At 37.4% G+C, this 21,988-nt stretch overlaps 2 protein-coding genes across 5 annotated transcripts; one reads left to right on the top strand and one right to left on the bottom strand.

Moving 5' to 3' along the window:
• Positions 1-8,733: 8,733 nt before the first annotated feature.
• LOC121782689 (heterogeneous nuclear ribonucleoprotein 1-like) lies at positions 8,734-11,322 on the bottom strand. Of its 4 annotated transcripts, none has more exons than XM_042180641.1 (7): positions 11,163-11,322; positions 10,887-11,056; positions 10,741-10,781; positions 10,063-10,226; positions 9,886-9,994; positions 9,609-9,778; positions 8,734-9,530 (listed from the first exon to the last, which is right to left on the bottom strand). In XM_042180641.1, exons 2-7 carry the CDS (start codon positions 11,039-11,041, stop codon positions 9,009-9,011), a joined length of 1,161 nt encoding a protein of 386 aa, XP_042036575.1. In that variant the 5' UTR covers positions 11,042-11,056; positions 11,163-11,322; the 3' UTR covers positions 8,734-9,008. The 4 variants fall into 4 exon arrangements, with proteins under 4 accessions (XP_042036575.1, XP_042036574.1, XP_042036577.1 ...); XM_042180640.1 differs by having other exon boundaries at positions 10,887-11,082; positions 11,163-11,315; XM_042180643.1 differs by having other exon boundaries at positions 11,168-11,307.
• A 2,742-nt stretch (positions 11,323-14,064) lies between these two features.
• LOC121782732 (F-box protein At2g17036-like) lies at positions 14,065-21,745 on the top strand. The gene is made up of 3 exons (XM_042180682.1): positions 14,065-14,801; positions 17,198-17,351; positions 20,532-21,745. Exons 1-3 carry the CDS (start codon positions 14,128-14,130, stop codon positions 21,060-21,062), a joined length of 1,359 nt encoding a protein of 452 aa, XP_042036616.1. The 5' UTR covers positions 14,065-14,127; the 3' UTR covers positions 21,063-21,745.
• The last annotated feature ends 243 nt before the right edge of the window (positions 21,746-21,988 follow it).

Raw genomic sequence — 21,988 nt, 5'->3', positions numbered from 1 at the left:
ATAAGAAGTTATACAAACTTTATAAATTAGATTTAATTTTAAATATTTATAATTTCATCTAATTTCATAATTTATTCTATAAACTTTGTAGTATTGTTTAATTAATTGGAAACTAATTAAAATATATTATAAAATTATATACTACTATTTAAAATATATTAAAATTTTCAATTAAGTAAATACAGGATGAGACAAAGAATTATATATCTGTGTTGTCATTTAGCTTGATTATTAATATGGAAATAAGTATTGCAATAAAGGATTCCGATTTTCCTTTTCATTATTATTTTAATATATATATATATATATATATATATAGGATTTTGATCAAAACAAGAATGAGTTTAAATAAAGAAATAGAGGCCAAATGTGGTCCTTAGGATTACTCGAGATCATCTTAAGATTAGAATATCTAATGGCTATATTAATTTCTGAAATATTATTATTTTAATCATTATTAATCCTATAAGGTTACTTATGTCATATCATGTAATCGTTTGTTATGGAAAATCCTATAATGTTGCCTCTCACTAACAAATCATCTGCGTGAGTGATGAATTAACATTCCATAACTTCAACTCCTTCATATCTTCCATATTCATCATACGATCTTCCATATTTCCAAGGAGATTTATTATTCTTGAGCAATTAGTTTCCAGATTTCGTCGTTGCATCAATCTGTTCCATTTGCGTTTCATTTTCAATCCTATACCATCGTTCATCATATACTTTTGTATCAATCTGTTCCATCGTCGCCGTTGCCAGATCCATCCAATATATATAGTTTGATAAAAACATTTCGATCAGATTTGAATGACGCATTCCGGTACTCCGTAGTTTTATGTAATGACTCGATTATTTGATTATTATGACCCAAATATTCATTTAGTATGACCCAAAAGACTGCAAGATGTTTGGGTTATCGTTTATTTTACTTCCGTTTGTTTGATACGAACATTTCGATCAGATTTGTATGAAACATTCTGGTACTCCGTAGTGTTATATAATGACTCGAATATTGGATTATTATGACACAAATTACTCATACTTTGACATGACCCAAATATTCATTTATTATGACCCAATGTATGAAGTAATTATCATCATATGGTATTTCGACTACAAGAAACAAGAGGATTACAGTACCCTTAACCGATTCTATTTTTACTCAAACAACTAATGTATTATTCAATATGGCAACTTTAGGTCATTGTAAGTGCAGTTTTTAGTCATATTAATATTGTTGGATGGAAAAAAATAGGTGTTGTTTGGGTCATTTTTATTGTATTTTTCGGTCATATTAATATGACCTAATTTTTAAATTTGTCAATAATAGCAGAATAATTTGACAGACGAAGAGCTTTGATTGCTCTGTATTTTTATTAATTGGTAAATTACAGTGGATTACTAGTACATAGAGACTCCAAAATAAATACAGATGAAATAATATATATAGTGAAGTAACAATAACATCCGGCTGACATTTATAAAACATGGTTCAAAAATCGAGAATTTCAAGGTCTAAACATCATTTACTTAAAATAGTGGTAAACTATAAAGAAATGAACAAAAGTTTCAGTAGTTTTAGGTATGACATAACTATTGATTAAGATCCGTAGTTTGCTATCATCTTTTCTACGTTGATCTTTGTTTTCTTGTTCTCATTTGCATAATGTTTGGATGCCGCTGCTTTATTTAATAATGCGCTATGATTATTTCTTGCAACCATCAACACACGATTGTATTTAGCTCTTCAATACTCAAAATCCCCTATCAATGCATTTGTGCATAAGAACGAGGTTAATACAGAGACATAAGCGTCATAAAACAACAATTGTGTAATAGAGATAGTATCACAATCATATCAAGTTATGATTTCTGTTTAATGTAAGGACCTTTTCCAAAAATTTGAACATCTTCAGCAGTTCCCTTCCCTCTTTCACCTTCTACACAAATATATTTATGTGGTGTTGTATATGAAAGATCATTAAATTAGTGTATAACATTAACACAAACAAAGTATAAAAAATATGAGTTTTTTCCATAGCATGTTTCCCATATGTCTCCTATTATAAAAGCATATCCCATCTCAATTCATGAGTACTTCAAAAGCAGAGGTTCAGAAGGTAAATACATATAACTTTAACCTTGTTTTGGGTCATCGATACCATGTCTCAGTTCAGTCGAGTTTTGAGTGGAACTTTGACCTATTGCTGATGAAAAAAAATCACAATTAAATAACAGAGTGCCCAAAAAGAACCAAAACTACAATCCTTCAAATAATAACCTAGAAAATGTAGTTGACATACCTTTCTGTGCTTTGGGTTTTGGCAGTACCTTCTTCTTCACAGTCATTATTTGATAGAGTAGGTTACATCCAACCAACTGAAGTGAAAATTGGGTCAGATTTGAGTTAAGTTTCAGACAATCGCTATACACAATCTTACTAACAATTTTCGTCATGCGTCGCGGTTCAAGAAGATCGTGTGTCGACCATTGCTGAAGAAGGCGCTAGGTTTATCGTTCTCGTTGATTTCAGAATCGTCAACTGTGATTTGTTCTTTGTTGATTTGATAGATTATGGTTTTTGTCACAGATTTTGTGGTTTTTTGATGAAAAATGGGATGAATTTTTGGTGAAATAGAGTTAAATTGAACGACGCCAGAACCCAAGCACCAACTTAGCGTGTGGAGTAATGACTCCCATTTGATCCGCTCTTAAAAAATGGAACGACGATTCATTAATTTTTCTATTCCTAATTTACCCTTCACATGACATAAATCGTTCTTATTATGCCCCAAAAGATTCAGTTTGCAATCCAAATCGTGGCCATTCATCTACATATCTAACGGCCCATATATGGTCTGTATTTCTATACATAGGGACTTCTTTTGATAGATTTAAACCCTATATATATATATATATATATATATATATATATATATATATATATATATAGGGTTTTGATCTATGCAAAACTAGATTTAAATACAGAAACGCAGAACAATATCATAATTATGTCACTTTTAGGTCATAATTAGGTAATTTTTAGGTCATGCTAACAAAGCATGACCTAAAACGATCTTAGCATGACATTAAACCCAAATATTATAATATGACCTAAAATTGCTTAATTATGACCTTCCGTGTTTTTGGTTAATTATTGACCATTAGATCATCTAATCCTAGGGCCAAGATTTGGTCTGTATTTCTGGATTTAAACACATACTTATTTTGATCATCTCCCTATATATATATATATATATATATATATATATATATATATATATATATATATAGGGTAGTGATCTATGGCAAACACCCCTTAACCAAATAACTAGAGAACAAATCACAGCCACAAGATTAAGAAAATCAAGGGCTAGTATTAATACATGTAATTTTAGAATTTAAAGGAGAAATTAGTTATCTCTCTCACAAATTTACTCCACAATAACCAAGCGGGGGTATAATGGTCATTAACAGGCAAAATTAGGTTACGTCGTCATTGCCAATTCAATTCATTTGACAGAAACAACGTCTCATCTTCTCCTCTTCTTCTCTTATCCTCTTCCCTCTTCTCCAAAATCAATTAGTATCACACAAAATGGCGGTGAATTGCTGCTGCAGGTCTTCCTTCGCCGCCTCCACCGCCATTTACGCCGCCGCCAGAGCTCTCAACACCTTCACAATCACTCTCCGAAGGCGGAATGCCTTCTCACAATCGATTAGGAACCCTATTAATCAAATCGCTCCGTCCAATTTCTTAGCAAGGAGCAAGGCCACAGAATCGGAGTTCAAAACCGACTCCGACGAGATCGACTGCATAGGCATCGGGCTGGATGTCGAATGCGTGATCAGTGAAGAATCGGAGTAGGTGAGAGGGGAGACGAGAGATATGTTGGTTGAATTGGCTCTGTGTAAATGTATTACCAGTTGTTTTATTGCTCTGCCTGAATTGAACATTTTGACGAGACCTATTGGTGCGAATGCAGCACCATTTGCCAGTTGCCTCACAGCTGCAACTGTGAACACTTCGAACTCGCGAGTTTTTAGTTGATTTGGATGAGATGTATTCATCCCGACATTAATGACTTCTCCTGTAGGGAATTTTGAAAATGATTATTGGAACTTTCAGTAAGTCAGAATTCATGTAACAATAATTTTGAAACTAATCAATTTGTTTTCCTTGTTTCTCCTTCGTCGTACGATAGCCTTCTTATGTTAATTGTGTTTTAGGTGCACCACACTAACGGCTTGAGTAGAATTTTGGGACTGAAAATTATTATTTGTAATTTCTGTGTAGTTCTATAGTGATGTGTTTTGTAAACAAAAGTGAAGTAAAATCATGCTAAGAGTGATGTGTTTTGTAAACAAAAGTGAAGTAAAATCAAGCTAAAAGTGATGTGTTTTGTTAACAAGCGTGAAGTAAAATCATGCTAAGAGTGATGTGTTTTGTAAACAAGAGTGAAGTAAAATCATGCTAATAGTGATGTGTTTTGTTAACAAGAGTGAAGTAAAATCATGCTAATGTCTTAGCAATACAATTAACTGTGTTAAAAAATTTTGCACCTGGAAAAAAAAATTGGCTAAGAAAATGATGCACAAAACAAAATTCGGCCCTTTTTATTTTAAAAGGTTGCTGCTGCCCAACTAATCCGTTACATTTGGGATTTTTTGGGAGAAAATAACTATGATTGTGGATAATATCAGCCAACTTAAATTAGGACTACGTACCATATTTGTGACAATTAGCTATATTAAACATGACATAATCATTTTTTGTAAAAATAACATTATTCACCCAATAAGTTGTAAACAAACATAAATATTTCCAACATTGGCGACAAACAATACCGTCAACACTAAATTCCACACTGCATCTTCTCCTCACACACTGCCCACAGTGTTTATTCACTTCCACCAAAGCTTCCCCCTATAAATCCACCCTTCAACTCTGCAACCTTTCTACCTCCAAACCAATCACAAACAACTCAAAAATGAATTCGAGCAACGTGATTTGCCCCGCCGCCCCGTCATCCGGGACTCTAGGTCGACACCTGGCACGACGGACGTCTTCTCCGTCCCGGGCGACTTCAACTTCACCTTCCTCGACCACCTCATAGACGAGCCCGGCATCAACCTGATCGGCTGCTGAAACGAGCTCAACACCGGGTGCACCGAGCAGCTCCTCCACCTTCTTCGCGTAGTCCCCAACCTCGCCGCTCTCCTCCGGCTTCTTCACGTCGCCGCCCGAAGGAATTTCGGTCTAGGCCGCGGGTTTGTCTTCAGCGGCGGCGGCGGGGTGGATTTGGGGGCGCCGTACTGGCGGAGGTAGCCCTCGGCTTGGTCGACGTACTTGCCGACGCCCTGGGTGGAGTCGAGCTTGCCGTACTCGGAGGCGGCACCGAGGAGGTCGTCGGAGAAGCTGGCGGCCTTGGCCTTGTCACACTTCTCCGACTCGTTGCTAAATTGGGCTGCATAATTTCATATTTAAATTTCATAATGTAATTTCCAAAAATACCCTTGGCCTATTTTGTATTATTAAAATAAATAGTATTTGTTCCATTAAGATGTGTGGCTAAGATTTGTTCTCTAGTTATACACTTAAGATTAGTTATATCTTGATCACTAACCTAGATATATATATATATATATATATATATATATATATATATATATATATATATATATATATATATTTCAATATTTTAAGAGTATTAAAAAAACATAAAAGTAAGATTCTTAAAAACATTATATAATTTAATAAATTAAATCAAAGTAATTCAACACTAATTATATATAAATTTAATTAGTTAATGAAAAAGAATTTAATTTTAAAATACATGAAAAATTTTAATACATAATAATAGAACCCAACAACCAAATTAAAACTCTATTTAAATAAAAATTTACAATAACAAATTATTTAAATCTAAAATCCTCCATTAAAATTTACAATTACAAATTATTTAAATCTAAAATCCTCCATTAGATCCAACCCACTTTATACCTAAAAAAGGCTAAACTATAGCCCAAATTATGTACATAAATTAATAATTTAATAATCCTACAAACCCTACACAAATGTTCAGCCTCCATCTCTCTTTCTCCTATCTGTTCGTCCCTTTCTCTCACCCCGACGGATATCATCTCGCCTGCGCCGTCTCTCCGGCCGCTTCCCGCCAGCCTCGCCGCCCTCCGCTACCACACTTCAAACCCAGCGCTGCCGTCAGCGACAGCCCCACCACCAGCAGATGGGTCGGTCATTGGACAACTTCCAATTCCTCCCTTTCCCCAGGCACTCCAGACGCCACAATTTCTGCACCGCCTCCCCCGCTTCCTGCTCTCCCGGAGCGCCTGGATTCCTTTTTATTGAACAGCCGCATCGCCGCCACCTCTTCCTCAATCCCGCTTGCACAGCCTCTTCGCCGGCGTCAGCTCTCTTTCTCTTTCCTTTGATGTTCTTCTTCTCCGGCGAGTAAAGATCGGATCTTTGAAGTGGCGGCTGGAGATGCCACGTTAGGGAGGCTGAGAGGACGTGAAGGACGGATTTGACGTGGGGAAATCAGAGATATCGCCTGCACTGCCTAGCCGCCGCTGCCGTCGGAGCTATCGCCTGATTCCAAGAGCTCTGCAGTGTTGCAATCATAGATAAAAATAATCAGTCCACAACAATGCACATTCACTAGTTAGTGGTGTGTTTATATAAATGTTTAATTTTCTTTGAGAAGCCAATGTTTCATTAGACCAATTTTTTGCCCAATGATATTTGTTGTCTCTGTCTAACCTATCTCCCTCTCTCTTTGTTTAGAATCGGCATGTAATGTTATTAAAAATACAATAACAATTAATAAAAAAAAAGTAAATATAGCTGTTACACATCAACTTCTGATTTTCCCTCCGAAAGGGTAAAAAGGACTTTTCATGCAACTGCACCTTCTAGTAGTATAGATGGGGAGAGAATATAGTAAAAGATGTGAAATGTAGAGATGATGTTGTTTCCATTTAAGGAAACGTTTTATTTTTAATGAGATAACTTAAAGATGGACGCATTTTATTTTTAATGGGACAGAAGGAGTATCTTAATAAATGTGATTAATAGTTTATTCTACACGTTTGGTAGACTATAGGAAATATTCATTTTATTTTCTAGTATGTTGTTTGATAGGGTTTCCAAAATAATAGATTAAAATAGGTAATGCCAATATTATCTTTTAAATGAACTTTTATAATAATTAGGGTTACTTTTAAAATTAGAGAAAAAGGCGTGTTCTAGCCCAGCCTCCTTCTCCATTACTCCACTCTTTCAACTCAAATCTCCATACTCATTCCATCACTCCACTTCTCAAGTGTTTCAGCCATTTTAATCCCACTCTCTCCGCGTTTAGTTCATGAAGTAGGTCTCCATCTCTAAGTTTTCTATAAGTAGGACTCCTCCATTTGCCTAATTTACAGTCCAACAAAAGTTGCAACAAGAGGTATATAAAATTTGTAGTATTTATTTCATGCATAAATTTCGTTCCTTCTTTCCTGTGCAAAATTTGTATTATTTGTTTTTTTGCATTAATCGGCTCTTCTCGTTATTGGTTAGGCTAGGCATGGCTGAGCATCAAGGTTCAAAAATGGTTGTCGACGGTAGTCAAAGGATACAAGGTATCAGATTATGAGTAAGCCTACATACTACAATTTCATCACGTAGGATGTGCTACTCAATTTTATGAGAATCACAATGAAATTTGGGCTCCACAATCACGAGCAATTGACCGCGACTCCAGCGACGAGTAATTGAGCGCAAAACCTAATTCATACAACAGAATTGCGCCAAGGCGCGGTGTGATTTATGACGGAATTGATCATGAAACATGATTTAGGCAAAAATCATCAAAATTACCGGCGTAGGATGACGAAATTGAGAATTAGTATTGTTTTTGTTGTGGATTTATATACTTTTTTTTGCCAATCTACACATTCTTCATTGTGGAGTTAAGATCAGTTTTTTGTGAATGATTGGACTCTTTATTAGTTTATCTAATGAACCAAATGTCAACAAATTTTATTCATTTTTTCTTTCATTTTAATAGGGTTTTATATTATGGTCCGTTTACTTTTATCGGTGTCTCAACAACTTGTCCAAACTTTTGGGACATATAATTTCCAATTTAAGTCATTTAGTATTTTATACTACTTCCGTCCCTGAAAATTCGTCCCAGTTTTCCATTTTCGTCCGTCCTCTAAAATTTGTCTCATTTCACTTTTACCATTTTTGGTAGTGGGTCCCATATTCCACCAGCTCATTCCTACTCACATTTTATTATAAAACTAATATATAAAAGTAGGTCCCACAATCCATTAACTTTTTCAACTCACTTTCCATTATATTTCTTAAAACTCGTGTCCGGTCAAACTGGGACGAATTTTTGAGGGACGGAGGTAGTATCATAAAATTCACAACAATATCTGAGAAGCCAAGTGGGCTGGAGCCTAGAGTTTGATACCATGATCGGAAATGATTGGGAATTGTCGAAATTGAAAGAGTTGGGATTATTTGGATTCACACACTTGCTAGCTATATTGATTGGGTTGTTTGAACTCATTGCCATTATTTTTGTTGTGGTGAAATGGTTGAATTGGAAGGAAATGAATGAAATGGGATGCCTGGATGCCATGAGAAATTATAGAAGAAAAGGTATTTATAAAAAAGGAGTTTAAAATATATTTATCATTGGAAAACGATAACAAGAAATAGACCATGTCATATCTTTTACTCAAAATCATGATTAGTTTTTTTTGACAAAATAGTTGCCCTTTTCAACACATTTTCTTGCGTATGCATACATAATTCTATATCTCAACCACTATACGACAACAACAATTTATACAATGTAAATAATCTCTAATCAACCATATCCCTTTAAACACAGTTGAAACAACAAATATTTGAGCATTTCTAGTTAGAACCAACTGCAGAATATCAAATATCCATTCAAGAAATCAAGCTGCATTTAGTCTCACTTCCGGTAGGGATGAAACCTCCCATTTTTTCCATCACCGTTGCCGTACCCTCTACCACTGCCATATTCACTGCCGGAAACATTTGCACCATTCACTCCATCGCTGCCATTGCTTTCAAAGCCTTCTTCGTCTCCACCAGCAGCAGCAGCGCCACCACTGTATCCATTATGCATGCCATAACCAGCAGATCGGTTATAACCAACAGAAACTCCGAATCCACCGCCACCATATGCACCACCACTGTAGAACGGAGCACCGGATCCATAACCGTAACCATACCCACCGTACCCCGGATAAAACCCTAAAGCTCCACCACCGTAATTCCCAGCCATATTTCCATAACTACCATAGCCACCGTACGCTCCACCCATCTTACCACCATAGCCACCTGCATAACCCCCCTCTGAAACATCAATAGAGTTAACGGGAGGATTTGAACTACTGCCACCGTGGCGAGGCCGGCTTTGACTCGAACCATCAAAACCAGATTTTTTTGGCTCAGCCCTCTTTATCTCAACCTGGAAATTTCCAAAATTGATGTTTAGTCACACTATTATGTTGCAAGAGCATAATTTACAATAATGTCATCTACTCACTTGCTTTCCTCCAAGTTCATGCATTCGACCATTTGAGAGTACCCTTTCAACACCATCTTCATTATCAAAAGTTACAAAGCCAAAGCCGCGAGATCTACCAGTCTCTCGATCCAGCATAATTTGGTGGCCGACAACATTACCGTAAGAAGAAAAGTACTCTCTCAAATCATCTGCAAAATCCAATGTTGAATGTTATAAAGTAGTTGCTCGAATAGAAATGCTGTATTTGTCTTACGATCAAAACGAATAAAAGATCATGGGTGTTTATAGGTAATACCTTCAGTCAGCGTCACTGGAAGACCACCCACAAAAATTTTCTTCGTCCCTGAGCCTCCTCCACCACGAACTTGCACATTCTCTCTGGGAACAGTTCTCTTTACTTCTACCTGACATTCAATGAAATTCTAACCATTAACCACAAAATCTTGACTGAATTGTGGAGAATTATTCTTACCGCTCTTCCATCAATGACATGGTTTTCCTCTAAAACCTTTTCAGCAACCTCCGGATCCGCAAACGTCACAAATCCAAAACCACGTGGTCTCCCAGAGATTTTATCGTACATTATGACACAATTTGTAATTTCTCCATATCTACTGAAGTACAAGCTCAGTGATTCTGAAGAAGAGAGGAGCAAGAATAGTAAGGATAAATAAGTCACACTTTCAGACTGTACATTGAGATTTGAGGGATAAGAAATTTGACTTCAAAGATAAAAATGCTCACTATAGGCAACACTGAAAGTAAGGTGCTTTGACGTATAAAATTTATGATCGTGAGTGAACAACAGGTCAAAAGTAAATAGTCATAACCAGCTTATCGTAGAACTGTAGAAGAGAGAGAAGAATAAAGAAGCACAAATACAAATAGATCATCGACACATGTATGATGACCATAATAGGTTTTAACAGAAGGTAACTGAAGAATAGATGCCAAATGCAAATGAAATGACTAATTCACCAGTTGCACAACTAAACATAATGATCCACACATGAAATTCACCAACACTACATTACATAGCACATACAAAAGAAAGCATACAATACATGGCTTAAGTTACTGAATTCATATACACAATGAATTTCAATTCATTCAGCTGGAATATTTTTTCATAAGGAAATGAAAGGATTACCTTTCGGCGTCTCCCAAGCAATGCCTCCAACGAAAAGCTTTCTATAAAAACACAGAGAAAAACCAAACCAATAAATCACTAAACTAATCAAATAATTTCAATCTAACAACAGACCTAAAAGAAATGCTAAATTAACACAAACTAACCCATCAGACGAAGAAGAATCATGCTTTAATCTTGTACTAACATCTATATTATCATTCGCACCGTAGTTTCCCCCTTCTGGTTCGTAAAATCCTCCATAATGCGGCAGCTCTTCGTCATAACCGGCACCGTTCCGTGGAGCGCCGCTGTAATCCATTGCTGATGGTTCTACCTATCACGACAAGAAAAGGGAAACACCTGCTAAAATAGAAATCATCGCAGCGTTCTGTGGCGCAACTTGCAAAATTAAACCCTAAAATTTGATGACGAAAAATCACCTAACTATTAGGTAGCCACAGTTTGCGGTAAGGTGCCGCCGTGTCCCTTCACAGGCTGAGCTGCCGATTTGAATTTGTTGAGAAATGGGAAACCCTAGGTTGTGGAACCTGATTAGAGAATTTGCTTTGTCTGAGGATGGATGGAACTTTCTTCTAGGGAATATTGCAATACATTGATACGACGGCGTATTGTTGTTCGCAAGAAATCAACTTTGGGCCCATTCACCCATATCTTTTCTATCCCATGAAATTATGAATTTTTAGGATAACACAAAAATTAATGCATAATTAATAAAATAATAGAAATAAAAATAAAAAGTAATATAGTATTATCAGTGAAGGATCGGGCCCATTTTGTTAAAGAGAAAAAAGTTACCAAAAATTTTGGAGACTAATCATATAGCATGGCTCAAAATGGAAAAAAATCTGATGCTACTATATTTTTATGGAACGATGGAGAGTACTATAAATATTTACTTTTGGGCCTATTGTTTAAATTAGCCCGTGAAAATTTTAGTTCATTTGTCCCTCCGTCCACTATTTAAAGAGTCATTTTGATTCGGCACGGGTTTTAAGAAATTGTTTGACTTTATGAAGAAAAGTAAAAAGAGAAAGTGAGTGGAATATGAGACTCATTTAAAATATTAGTTTTATATTAGATAGTGAGTGTAAAAAGTTGGTGGGATGTGGGATCCACATACTAAAAGTGGAATAAAGTAAATAGTTCTATAAAACGTGGACAAACTAAAATGGCAAAATGATTCTTTAAATGGTGGACGAAGGGAGTAACAGTTATACGATACACAAATTTGTTGTTTTATTTCATCTTATTAGGATGTATTTCTATTGACATAAACACATCACAAGCTTTTTATATTATTAATTTGTCACTATTAATTTATATAAAAATTTATTCCTTTTTTCTAGTAAATTATTACTCTATCCGTTCCACTCAAGATGTCTATCTTTCTTTTTTAGTTTGTCATATTAAAGATTTCCATTTTTTATATTTTTAAATAAATTCATCTCTCACCTCTTCTCGTCAAAATATTCAATCACATTTTTCACATTATTTTATCACACAACTACTCTACCTAAAATAATACTAGCAATATAGGTTGTGAGTTGTTCATAGTTTCCTTAGAGCATCCACAACAAGGGAGTCGTGGCTCCCGGCCCGGGGGTGGCTGGGCCGCGGTTCCCTATTGCTGAGGCCACCAAGAGCCGTGGCGAGTGGGGGAGGGGAGACCATGGGAGCGCCACACAGGCGGCCTGGCCGCGGCGCTTGGGCGCGGGCAGCGGCGCCCGCCCAAGTATGAATTTTTTTTATTTTTTATTTTTTTAGTATTTTTCGAAAATTGTTTATATATACTCCATTCCACCCATTTTTCACTTCACACACATTTTTACACCCTAATTTTCATGGTATAATTTTCCCTTGTCTATAATACAATGAAGATTTGGTTTGAATTTTTTTTATTAAATTATGCAAAAAAAATTATTTATTATATTCCGATAATTTTTATTCTAGTTAAATTAAAATATAACCAAAAAAATTAATTTGTGGCTTGGGCTTGTCCACTATCGAGGTGGACAAGTTTTTTTGTGGCCCGGCCAAATTACTTGGCCTTGGCCAAGTTTTGATGGCATGGCCTTGGATTTGGGCTCCACTATTCTGGATGCTCTTAGCCCCTCCCCTCACTCGACATGCCTCTTGTATGTGAACAAAACTTTTGTCTTTTCTCGATTTACATAAATGGAAATTATAAAGATTTGATTATTTAACTTTAATTTTATTAGATGGGTAGTCAATTTATTTTAATAAATCCTTATCATTTTCCTAATTATCACGCAAATAAATATTCCTTTAGTCCCTCCGTCCCTCATAGTTGAGGTGAAACTTTTTGGCACAGTTAAAAAGATACTTAGTGTGTTAAACCGATAGATAAAAAAGTATAAAAATAAAAAAAATAGAGAGAATAGAGTAGAAAGTAAATAAAATAGATAGAATAAAGTAACATAGAGTAAATTAAAAGTGACATAACGTGTTTATTATTACTCACTCCATTCCCAAAGAGTATGAACTTTGGGTTCGGCACCAGTTTTAATGCATTATTGGTAATGTAAGAGAGAGATAGATAGAGAAACTTTTTAAAATATTGTTAGTAGAGAATGAGTCTTACCTCATTAGGGAGAAGAGAGTTTCCAAAATTAAAAGTTTATACTCTTTGGGGACGAACGAAAAAGGAAATAGTGCATACTCTTTAAGGACGGATGAAGTACTATATATGGAAATGACGCAATTATGAAGAATATTTCTCAAAATAGAAAAATGACTCAACTATTAGAGAATGAGAGGGAATAAAACATTTTTATTTCTAATTTTATTAAAAAACTATAATATCTCAAAAAAAATTCTAAATAGTAAAAAAGTAATTCGAACTTCGAATGATATTAAATCGAAGTTAAAGAACATTAGATTAGTATTAAACATTATGGACCACGATATTAAATCAATGTTAAAAGAACCTTAGAAGATATTTTTAATTGTTACGTACTAAAATTAATACATTAACAAACTTTAAGAACTAAATAAATATTCCATCTATAAAAAACAGAAAAAGTGAAAGTATTTATTACTACTCGTCAAGAAAAATACTACTCCCTACTTTCACTAAATGTTATCCATATTTGTCATTTCGTACATCCACAAAATATTATCCATATTTATATTTATATTTTTTATTTTTAACAAATAGACTCCAATTATCAGTAAATCATTAATATCAGATCACGTTCAATTATAAAACTAACAATGAGTATATACAAATAGATTCTATTAGTATTAATTTTTTTGACTCTCTTTTTGTCAAATTTCATAAAGTTCGTATGGAATCAAATGTGGCCAACGGAGTAACCATTTGATCCAAATCCTTTAATTTCCCAACTACCAAAACCACCCCTAATGGCCGACGACTCCACCACCGTTGACTGGTCGTGCCTTCCGCCGGAGCTCCTCCAAACCATCGCCAAAAACCTCCCCGCCCTCGCCGACTACATCCGCTTCCGCGCCGTCTGCCACAGCTGGCAGCGCGCTGCCCCAATTTCCCAGCCCTATCTTCCGCGCGAATTCCCATGGCTCATGCTTCCCTTGGACCGCTCCTCCAATCGCCGCAGCTTCTCTAACCCTCTGACCAAAAATCACCAATCCCTCACCCTCCCCGAAGCCTCCCACAGCCGCCGCCTCGCCGGATCGTCGCACGGCTGGCTAGTCCTCATCGACGAGTCGCCCCCAATTTTCCTTATCAATCCCCTCACACGCGACAGAATTTCTCTCCCGCCCCTCTCATCCTTCCCAATCGTCACCAATTTCGACTTCTACAGCATAGGAAGGGAATACACCGTCCGATCGCCGGAAAATGAGATCGATTTCTTCAGCCTGAAGGAAATGCGCGATTCCTTCATCAGAAAGGCGATTCTCTCACACAGTCCGCACGATAACGCCGATTTCTTCGCCTTCGCCATTCTTAATCAGCGTGAAAATCTAGCCTACTGTAAAAATGGACGCGACGAGGCGTGGAGGATTATAGATGGCGTAGAGATGCTGTTACGATCCGAGCTCGTAGCTTCCCTATCTTAGCTCGTCACTGCCGAACTCAGTGACTTCGAACTCAGCGACTTCTTCGCGGTCTCCTTATTTTAGTTCGCCACTGCCGAACTCAGCGACTTCTTCGCGGTCTCGTCACTGCCGAACTCAGCGACGTCTTCGCGGTCTCCTTATCTTAGATCGTCACTGCCGAACTCAGTGACTTCTTCTCGATCTTCCTCTCTTAGTTCGGCATTGCCGAACTCAGCGATAATACGCAAAACAACTCTTGAATGAACAATTGAGATCGTATTATTGAATCGACAAGAAGTTTACACGATAGAACAATCAAACGAAGAGGAGGAACTAGATCCACGATCTAAGCTCCGATTTACAATTCAACACTATACTCAACATAACCGAAAGAAATAAGCATCTCCTCTACTTATACTCTTCATCTTAGCTCACTTAACTAACTAACATCCACGTGCTCGACTCTCATTGGCTGCAACACGTCATATCTCACTTGGTGATTGCCAGCTGGCTTGAGTTAGTTACACAGCAACTAACTCCTATTTAACTCCCAACTTCCAACGATTTCCTTTATAGCTCGCTATCTTGTGTTGCATGCATTTTACGCATGAATGATCATGCATGCAACAATACCCCCGACTTAAGGTTCCTTGTCCTCAAGGAACCAAGGGAAACGCTCGGTGATCACGTCCGCGAATTCCCAAGAAGCATCGGCAGGGGATCTATCTTTCCAATGGATCAGCCATTTTGTAGCCGCTTGATTGTGTCGCTTCACCATTTTTCTATCCAGAATCGCTTGTGGTATAGCATCATTGATATGAGATGTAGATGGTAGATCTGAAATAGGCCCGAGAGGGGGTGCAGCGGGCTTCAGTAATGAAACATGAAAGACATCATGTATAGCAGCTGATGAGGGTAAGTTCAGCTTATAAGCTACCTTCCCCATTCTATCCACGACCTGATATGGTCCAAAAAACTTAGCTTCGAACTTGTGGTGTTTGCCCCGAATAGATTTCTGCCTATAGTCTTGAAGCTTCAGCCAAACCCAATCACCAATCTGAAACTCTCTGTCAAAACGATGAAGATCAGCTTGTTTCTTCATTCTTGCTGCAGCTTTCTCAATATTTTTCTTTAGTATGACAATCATCTCCTCTCTATCTCTCAAAGCAATGTCTATAGCTTCAATATCTGAGTCCCCAGGTAGGTATGGGACATGTAAAGGAGGTGGAAATCCATATAATGCTTCAAAGGGAGTCATCCGAATACTCGAGTGATAAGTAGTGTTGTACCAATATTCGGCTAATCCCAGCCATTGAACCCAAGAATGTGGTTTCTCTCCCATAGAGCATCTCAAATAACATTGTAAACATCTATTAACAACCTCAGATTGTCCATCGGTCTCAGGGTGATAGGCTGTAGAATATAGCAATTCCACACCCAATAAAGTCATAAACTCCTTCCAGAAAGCTCCCACAAACACAGCACCTCGATCACTCACAATTTTAGCAGGCATGCCATGTAATTTGAAAACAAAATCCATGAATATTTCTGCTACTTTCTTGGCTGTAAAAGGATGGGACAAAGCCATAAAATGAGCATACTTACTCAACCGGTCTACCACCACAAATATAGTGTCTTTTCCATGCGAAGTAGGTAAAGCCTCTATGAAATCCATAGTGATATCAGTAAAAATTGCAGCAGGCATAGGCAGGGGTTGAAGTAATCCAGCCGGGGAAGTAGTGCTTGGTTTATATCTTTGGCAAGTCACACACATCCTCACAAATTCTTTAACATCCTTCATCATTTTAGGCCAATAACACAAGGCAGAGATCCTCTTGTAAGTTCCCAACACACCCGAATGGCCAGCTGTTGCAGACTCATGGAATATAGTCAGAATTTTGGCCTTCAAGAATACATCATTTCCAACTACAAGTCTGCCATTTCTCCTTAACTCATCATTTTTCCAGCTAAATTTAGGGTGAGAAGTAGTATCAGTCTGTTTTGCATTCAAAATTAATTGAATTTGTTGATCTGCTTTCCAAGATTCCTTAATCTGCTCAATTAATTCCAAGGGAATTATAAGAGAAGTTAGAGCAAATATCATAGGTTCTGGCACCCTAGATAAGGCATCAGCCACGGCATTATCACATCCTTTCTTGTACCTTATCTCATAATCGAATTGCATCAGTTTTGTCATCCAAGCTTGTTGAGTTGGAGTTGTCAACTTCTGCTCAACCAAATATTTGAGGCTCTGATGATCAGTTAGGATTATAAACCGCCTACATTGCAGGTAGTAATACCATTTTTTTACTGCCATCAAGATAGCCAAGAGTTCTTTTTCATACACAGACAGGGCTTGATGTTTAGGAGTTAAGGCTTTGCTGATAAAAGCTATAGGATGTTTCTCCTGCATTAGTACAGCACCAATACCCACCCCAGATGCGTCTGTTTCAACTACAAACTCCTTGGAGAAATCGGGTAAAGCTAAAACTGGTGCAGATATCATAGCACTTTTTAATTTATCAAAAGCCTCTTGTGCTTCCTCAGGCCAACTAAATGCAGCACCTTTTGTCACTTCTATCAATGGTTTAGCAATGACTCCATAATTGTATACAAATCGCCTATAATATCCAGTTAAACCCAAGAAGCTTCTAACATGTTTAATCGTTTTTGGTCTTGGCCAATTCTTAACCGCTGCTATCTTGGCTTCATCAGTAGCAACACCATCAGCAGAAATGACATGGCCCAAGTATTCCACCCTTCTACACCCAAAACTACATTTAGACTTCTTAGCTAGAAGGCTGTGCTGCTTCATTAAGTTCATCACAGCCGTCAAGTGAAACTCATGGTCTTCCTTACTTTTGCTATAGATCAAGATGTCGTCAAAGAAAACCAGAATAAATTTCCTCAAATGCTCTCTGAAGACAGAATTCATCAAGTTTTGAAAGGTGGCCGGAGCATTTGTTAATCCAAATGGCATCACTAAAAATTCATAGTGACCGGAGTGAGTTTTGAAGGCTGTTTTATGGATGTCCTCCAGCCTCATTCGAACTTGCCAATAGCCAGACCGTAGATCAATTTTAGAAAACCAAGTAGCCCCACCCAACTCGTCCAAAAGCTCCTCAATAACCGGTATAGGATATTTATCCTTAACCGTGATAGCATTTAAAGCTCTATAATCCACACACATGCGCCATGATGAGTCCTTCTTCTTGACTAAAACAATAGGGCTAGCAAAGGAACTCTCACTATGCCTTATAACTCCAGATTTCAGCATTTCATCAATCATAGTTTCAATGATATCTTTCTGTTTGGAAGCATATTTATAGGGCCTTATGTTGACAGCATTAGACCCCTCTTTCAAAATGATTTTGTGATCTTGCTCCCTCGGTGGTGGTAATGAACTTGGCTCTGCAAATATGGCTTCATTCTCATCCAATATCAGTTTAAGTTCTGGCCATATTTCCTCTGTACTGATCTCATAACAGAAGGAAATTTCCTCTTCAATTGAAGGCATCAGCTGGCTGATCTTTCTTTCATTTTCATCTTTTTCTTGCAGGTTGCAGATATGTAAACAATGTAATTGATCAGATTTTGGTGACCATAGCTCTCCTTGCAACTTCACAACCGCACCAGATAATTTGAATTGCATAGTCAGCTTGTTGAAATCCCATGTAATCTCACCCAAGGTAGACAACCAAGCACCACCCAATATCAAATCATAAGTTTCTAAATGAATAAGATAGACCTCAGCTTGAAATGTTACTCCCTGCATTTCCCACTCAAGGTTACTACATTTCTGATTGCATTGCAGTAGTTGTCCATTAGCAACCTCTACAGCCTTAGAGGTCACTGCAGTGAGTTCACACTTAATCTTTTTAGCTACTCTGGAACTCAAGAAGTTATGAGTACTCCCAGTATCAATTAAGATCTTTAAAGCCTTTTTCTGACAGATTCCCCTAATCCTCATCAGTTGAGGTCCGTTCTTACCCCAAACAGCATGTAAAGACAGCTGGAGATCCGGTTCTTCACCATCCCTTGTTTCATCTGCCCATTCTGCTTGTTCCTCACTTTCTGCTGTGTCTCCCAGCTCAATCAGTTGTATAACATAAAATTTCCTCTTAGAACATTGATGATTAGGAGTGAATTTTTCAGTGCACCAAAAACACTCCTTCCTAGCTCTTTTTTCATCCATTTCTTTGGGTGATAGATTAGTGCTAGCTCTAACACCACCCAAACGATTAGGCTCCTTATTACCTCCACTCCAATTGTTAGTATTCACCACAGGTTTACTATTAGTGGTGACTGCCAGAGGCTTACTACTCGAGTAATAACTGCTATTAGAATACACATTACTCTGTATCGCCTTAGGCTTAATTCCTAAAGCCTTCACCGTTAGTTCTTGCAATTTAGCTAATGAGTAAGCCTCAGCCAAGCTCTTAGGTTTAAACATTCTCACTGGCATTTGTAGTTCATCAATAAGTCCAGATAAGAAAAAACTAAGTGCTTGATCCTCTCTTATATTAGCTCTCGGATACAACTCATCAAAAGTATCCATGTATGATTGTAGCGTACCTTTTTGTTTGAGATTCCTCAGATCTGCAAGCGGATCCTCAAAAGCATGAGCTCCAAAGCGAGCTGCTACACATGAGATGTAATATCTCCAATCAACATACGCCTCATTTCCATGTAGAGTCAAAAATCCTCTATGCCATTGGAGAGCTTTTCCTTCCATATGAATTGCTGCTACCTTTACTTTCTCCGCCTCTGGTACCCTTGCTACTTGAAAAAAATACTCAGCTCTCATCACCCAACCTTCAAATCCTTCACCATCAAATTTAGGAAACTCATATCGAGTAGATCTTCCCCAATCTGATTTTCCTTCGCTACTTCCTTCACCATTATCCATTGCTGCGTTGTTTTTCTGATTCTGCAAATTAATCGTAGCTATTGCTTGCCTCAATTCCAAAATTTGGATTTCCTGCTCATGAATGACTTGATCACGTTCACTTAACTTCTGATCCATCAATTCCGCCATTTTCTTCTCCATTTCGGCGCCTCTCGTCACCGTTCCAGTTTCCGGAGATCGACTGCTCTGATACCACTTGTTACGATCCGAGCTCGTAGCTTCCCTATCTTAGCTCGTCACTGCCGAACTCAGTGACTTCGAACTCAGCGACTTCTTCGCGGTCTCCTTATTTTAGTTCGCCACTGCCGAACTCAGCGACTTCTTCGCGGTCTCGTCACTGCCGAACTCAGCGACGTCTTCGCGGTCTCCTTATCTTAGATCGTCACTGCCGAACTCAGTGACTTCTTCTCGATCTTCCTCTCTTAGTTCGGCATTGCCGAACTCAGCGATAATACGCAAAACAACTCTTGAATGAACAATTGAGATCGTATTATTGAATCGACAAGAAGTTTACACGATAGAACAATCAAACGAAGAGGAGGAACTAGATCCACGATCTAAGCTCCGATTTACAATTCAACACTATACTCAACATAACCGAAAGAAATAAGCATCTCCTCTACTTATACTCTTCATCTTAGCTCACTTAACTAACTAACATCCACGTGCTCGACTCTCATTGGCTGCAACACGTCATATCTCACTTGGTGATTGCCAGCTGGCTTGAGTTAGTTACACAGCAACTAACTCCTATTTAACTCCCAACTTCCAACGATTTCCTTTATAGCTCGCTATCTTGTGTTGCATGCATTTTACGCATGAATGATCATGCATGCAACAGATGCACGGGGAGGATGTGATTTATTTCAACGGCGCATTCTACGCGGTTGATAAATTCGGATCGATTGCTGTTTGTGATTTGAATGGGGATTCGCCTGTGGTGAAGTTCATCAATGTGGTGCAACAAATTGATGGTGATATGAAGTATTTAGTGGATGCTATGGGTGAGCTGTTGTTGGTTGCTAGGTATTTGGAGTTCCACATTGATATGCAATACTACATGGAAGTGTGCAAGACGGTGAAGTTTCGCGTGTTTAGGTTCGATTGGAATGGTCATGAATGGAAGGAATTGGCGAATTTGCACGACAGAGTATTGGTTTTGGGGGATAATTCATCGTTGGCGCTGCTGGCGAGTGATTACAGAGGGTGTAGAGGGAATATGATCTATTTTACTGATGATCATTCTGGATCAAATCGTGATAGTGTCGGTGGGGATCATGATGTTGGGGTTTATAACTTGGGGGATGGGAGTATTCATGAGCTTCCCTGTTATCCATGTTGGCCGAGTTGGATCACTCCAAGTTTATGCTAAATATGTAATCTCAAGGTTTGGCTTCCTCTTCATATTATGAAAGCCTTTGCTTCTGATTATATAATGCTCTCTGTTACATGAGATTTTGTATAGTGAGATATGTCAAGTGTGTGTGTTTTGGCATTGCTTTTGTGCTGTGTTTCATGCGATTTCTTTCATATACCCTTAAAACAACTGGAAATTTGAAGAGGGTGTAAGAGAAATCGATAAGCCACCTCTGTTTTCTCCAGAGCAGATTAGAGTGGAGAGTAGCGTGATTAGTCAGGTGTATCTTTTCTAAAGTTATTCTTCCTCGCGTATGGTGACCATGATTATGATTTTAAATCCGTCACGAACCATCTAGCTTCCTTTTAAGTTTTAACTCATATTTTTGCCTAAATTAATTGACTTTCTTGTTTGTTTCCGTAGCAGCTTAAGGTTTCAATTGTGTCTCAGGATTATCAAGGGGGAGATGAAATATATATCTAGCAAGCTTATTTCTTTCCTTGTATAAGTATACAAAACTCATGCAAAATGCAATATCTCCAAGAACAAAGTGTCATGTGATGCTTGATGTCGTTTGTTCGATTTGTATTCATAGGTGTCGTTCGGTTGCCATGACTCGTTATCATATGACTATCTCTAGGATTACGTTGTGAATACTCAATAGTTAATAATATTAGTGAATAGTTGAATTCTTATAATTAGTGTTTAATAATTAGCCATAGCACTATAAATTATAAATAAATTATAATATTATAATGAATTGGATAAATTTTCAATAAATAAAAATAGACTACTTTTATAGAATAAACTACCCCTATAAAAATATAAGTGTGTCTATGAGTATGTATTATAATTTAGGTCCATCAAATAATGCTAACTTAAATTATTGTAGGCATGGCCTACGACTCCTTATCTAGTTTGCTTTTTGTCGACAAATTCAT

This window comes from Salvia splendens, chromosome 20, assembly GCF_004379255.2.
Source record: "Salvia splendens isolate huo1 chromosome 20, SspV2, whole genome shotgun sequence".
Lineage (NCBI taxonomy): Eukaryota > Viridiplantae > Streptophyta > Magnoliopsida > Lamiales > Lamiaceae > Salvia > Salvia splendens.
Note: the sequence above shows the minus strand (reverse complement) of the source record. Positions and strands in the feature narration are given on the sequence as shown.

What these genes read in the sequence shown, in the direction of transcription:
- LOC121782732 (XM_042180682.1), top strand. Translation starts at nt 14,128, where the DNA reads ATGGCCGACGACTCCACCACCGTTGACTGGTCGTGCCTTCCGCCGGAG. An exon ending in CTCGTAGCTTCCCTATCTTA is followed by an intron (nt 14,802 to 17,197) that starts GCTCGTCACTGC and finishes CTCCTGCATTAG; the next exon opens with TACAGCACCAATACCCACCC. An exon ending in AACTAAATGCAGCACCTTTT is followed by an intron (nt 17,352 to 20,531) that starts GTCACTTCTATC and finishes TGCATGCAACAG; the next exon opens with ATGCACGGGGAGGATGTGAT.
- LOC121782689 (XM_042180641.1), bottom strand. Translation starts at nt 11,041, where the DNA reads ATGGATTACAGCGGCGCTCCACGGAACGGTGCCGGTTATGACGAAGAG. An exon ending in TGCTTGGGAGACGCCGAAAG is followed by an intron (nt 10,227 to 10,740) that starts GTAATCCTTTCA and finishes TCTCTTCTTCAG; the next exon opens with AATCACTGAGCTTGTACTTC. An exon ending in ATGAACTTGGAGGAAAGCAA is followed by an intron (nt 9,531 to 9,608) that starts GTGAGTAGATGA and finishes GGAAATTTCCAG; the next exon opens with GTTGAGATAAAGAGGGCTGA.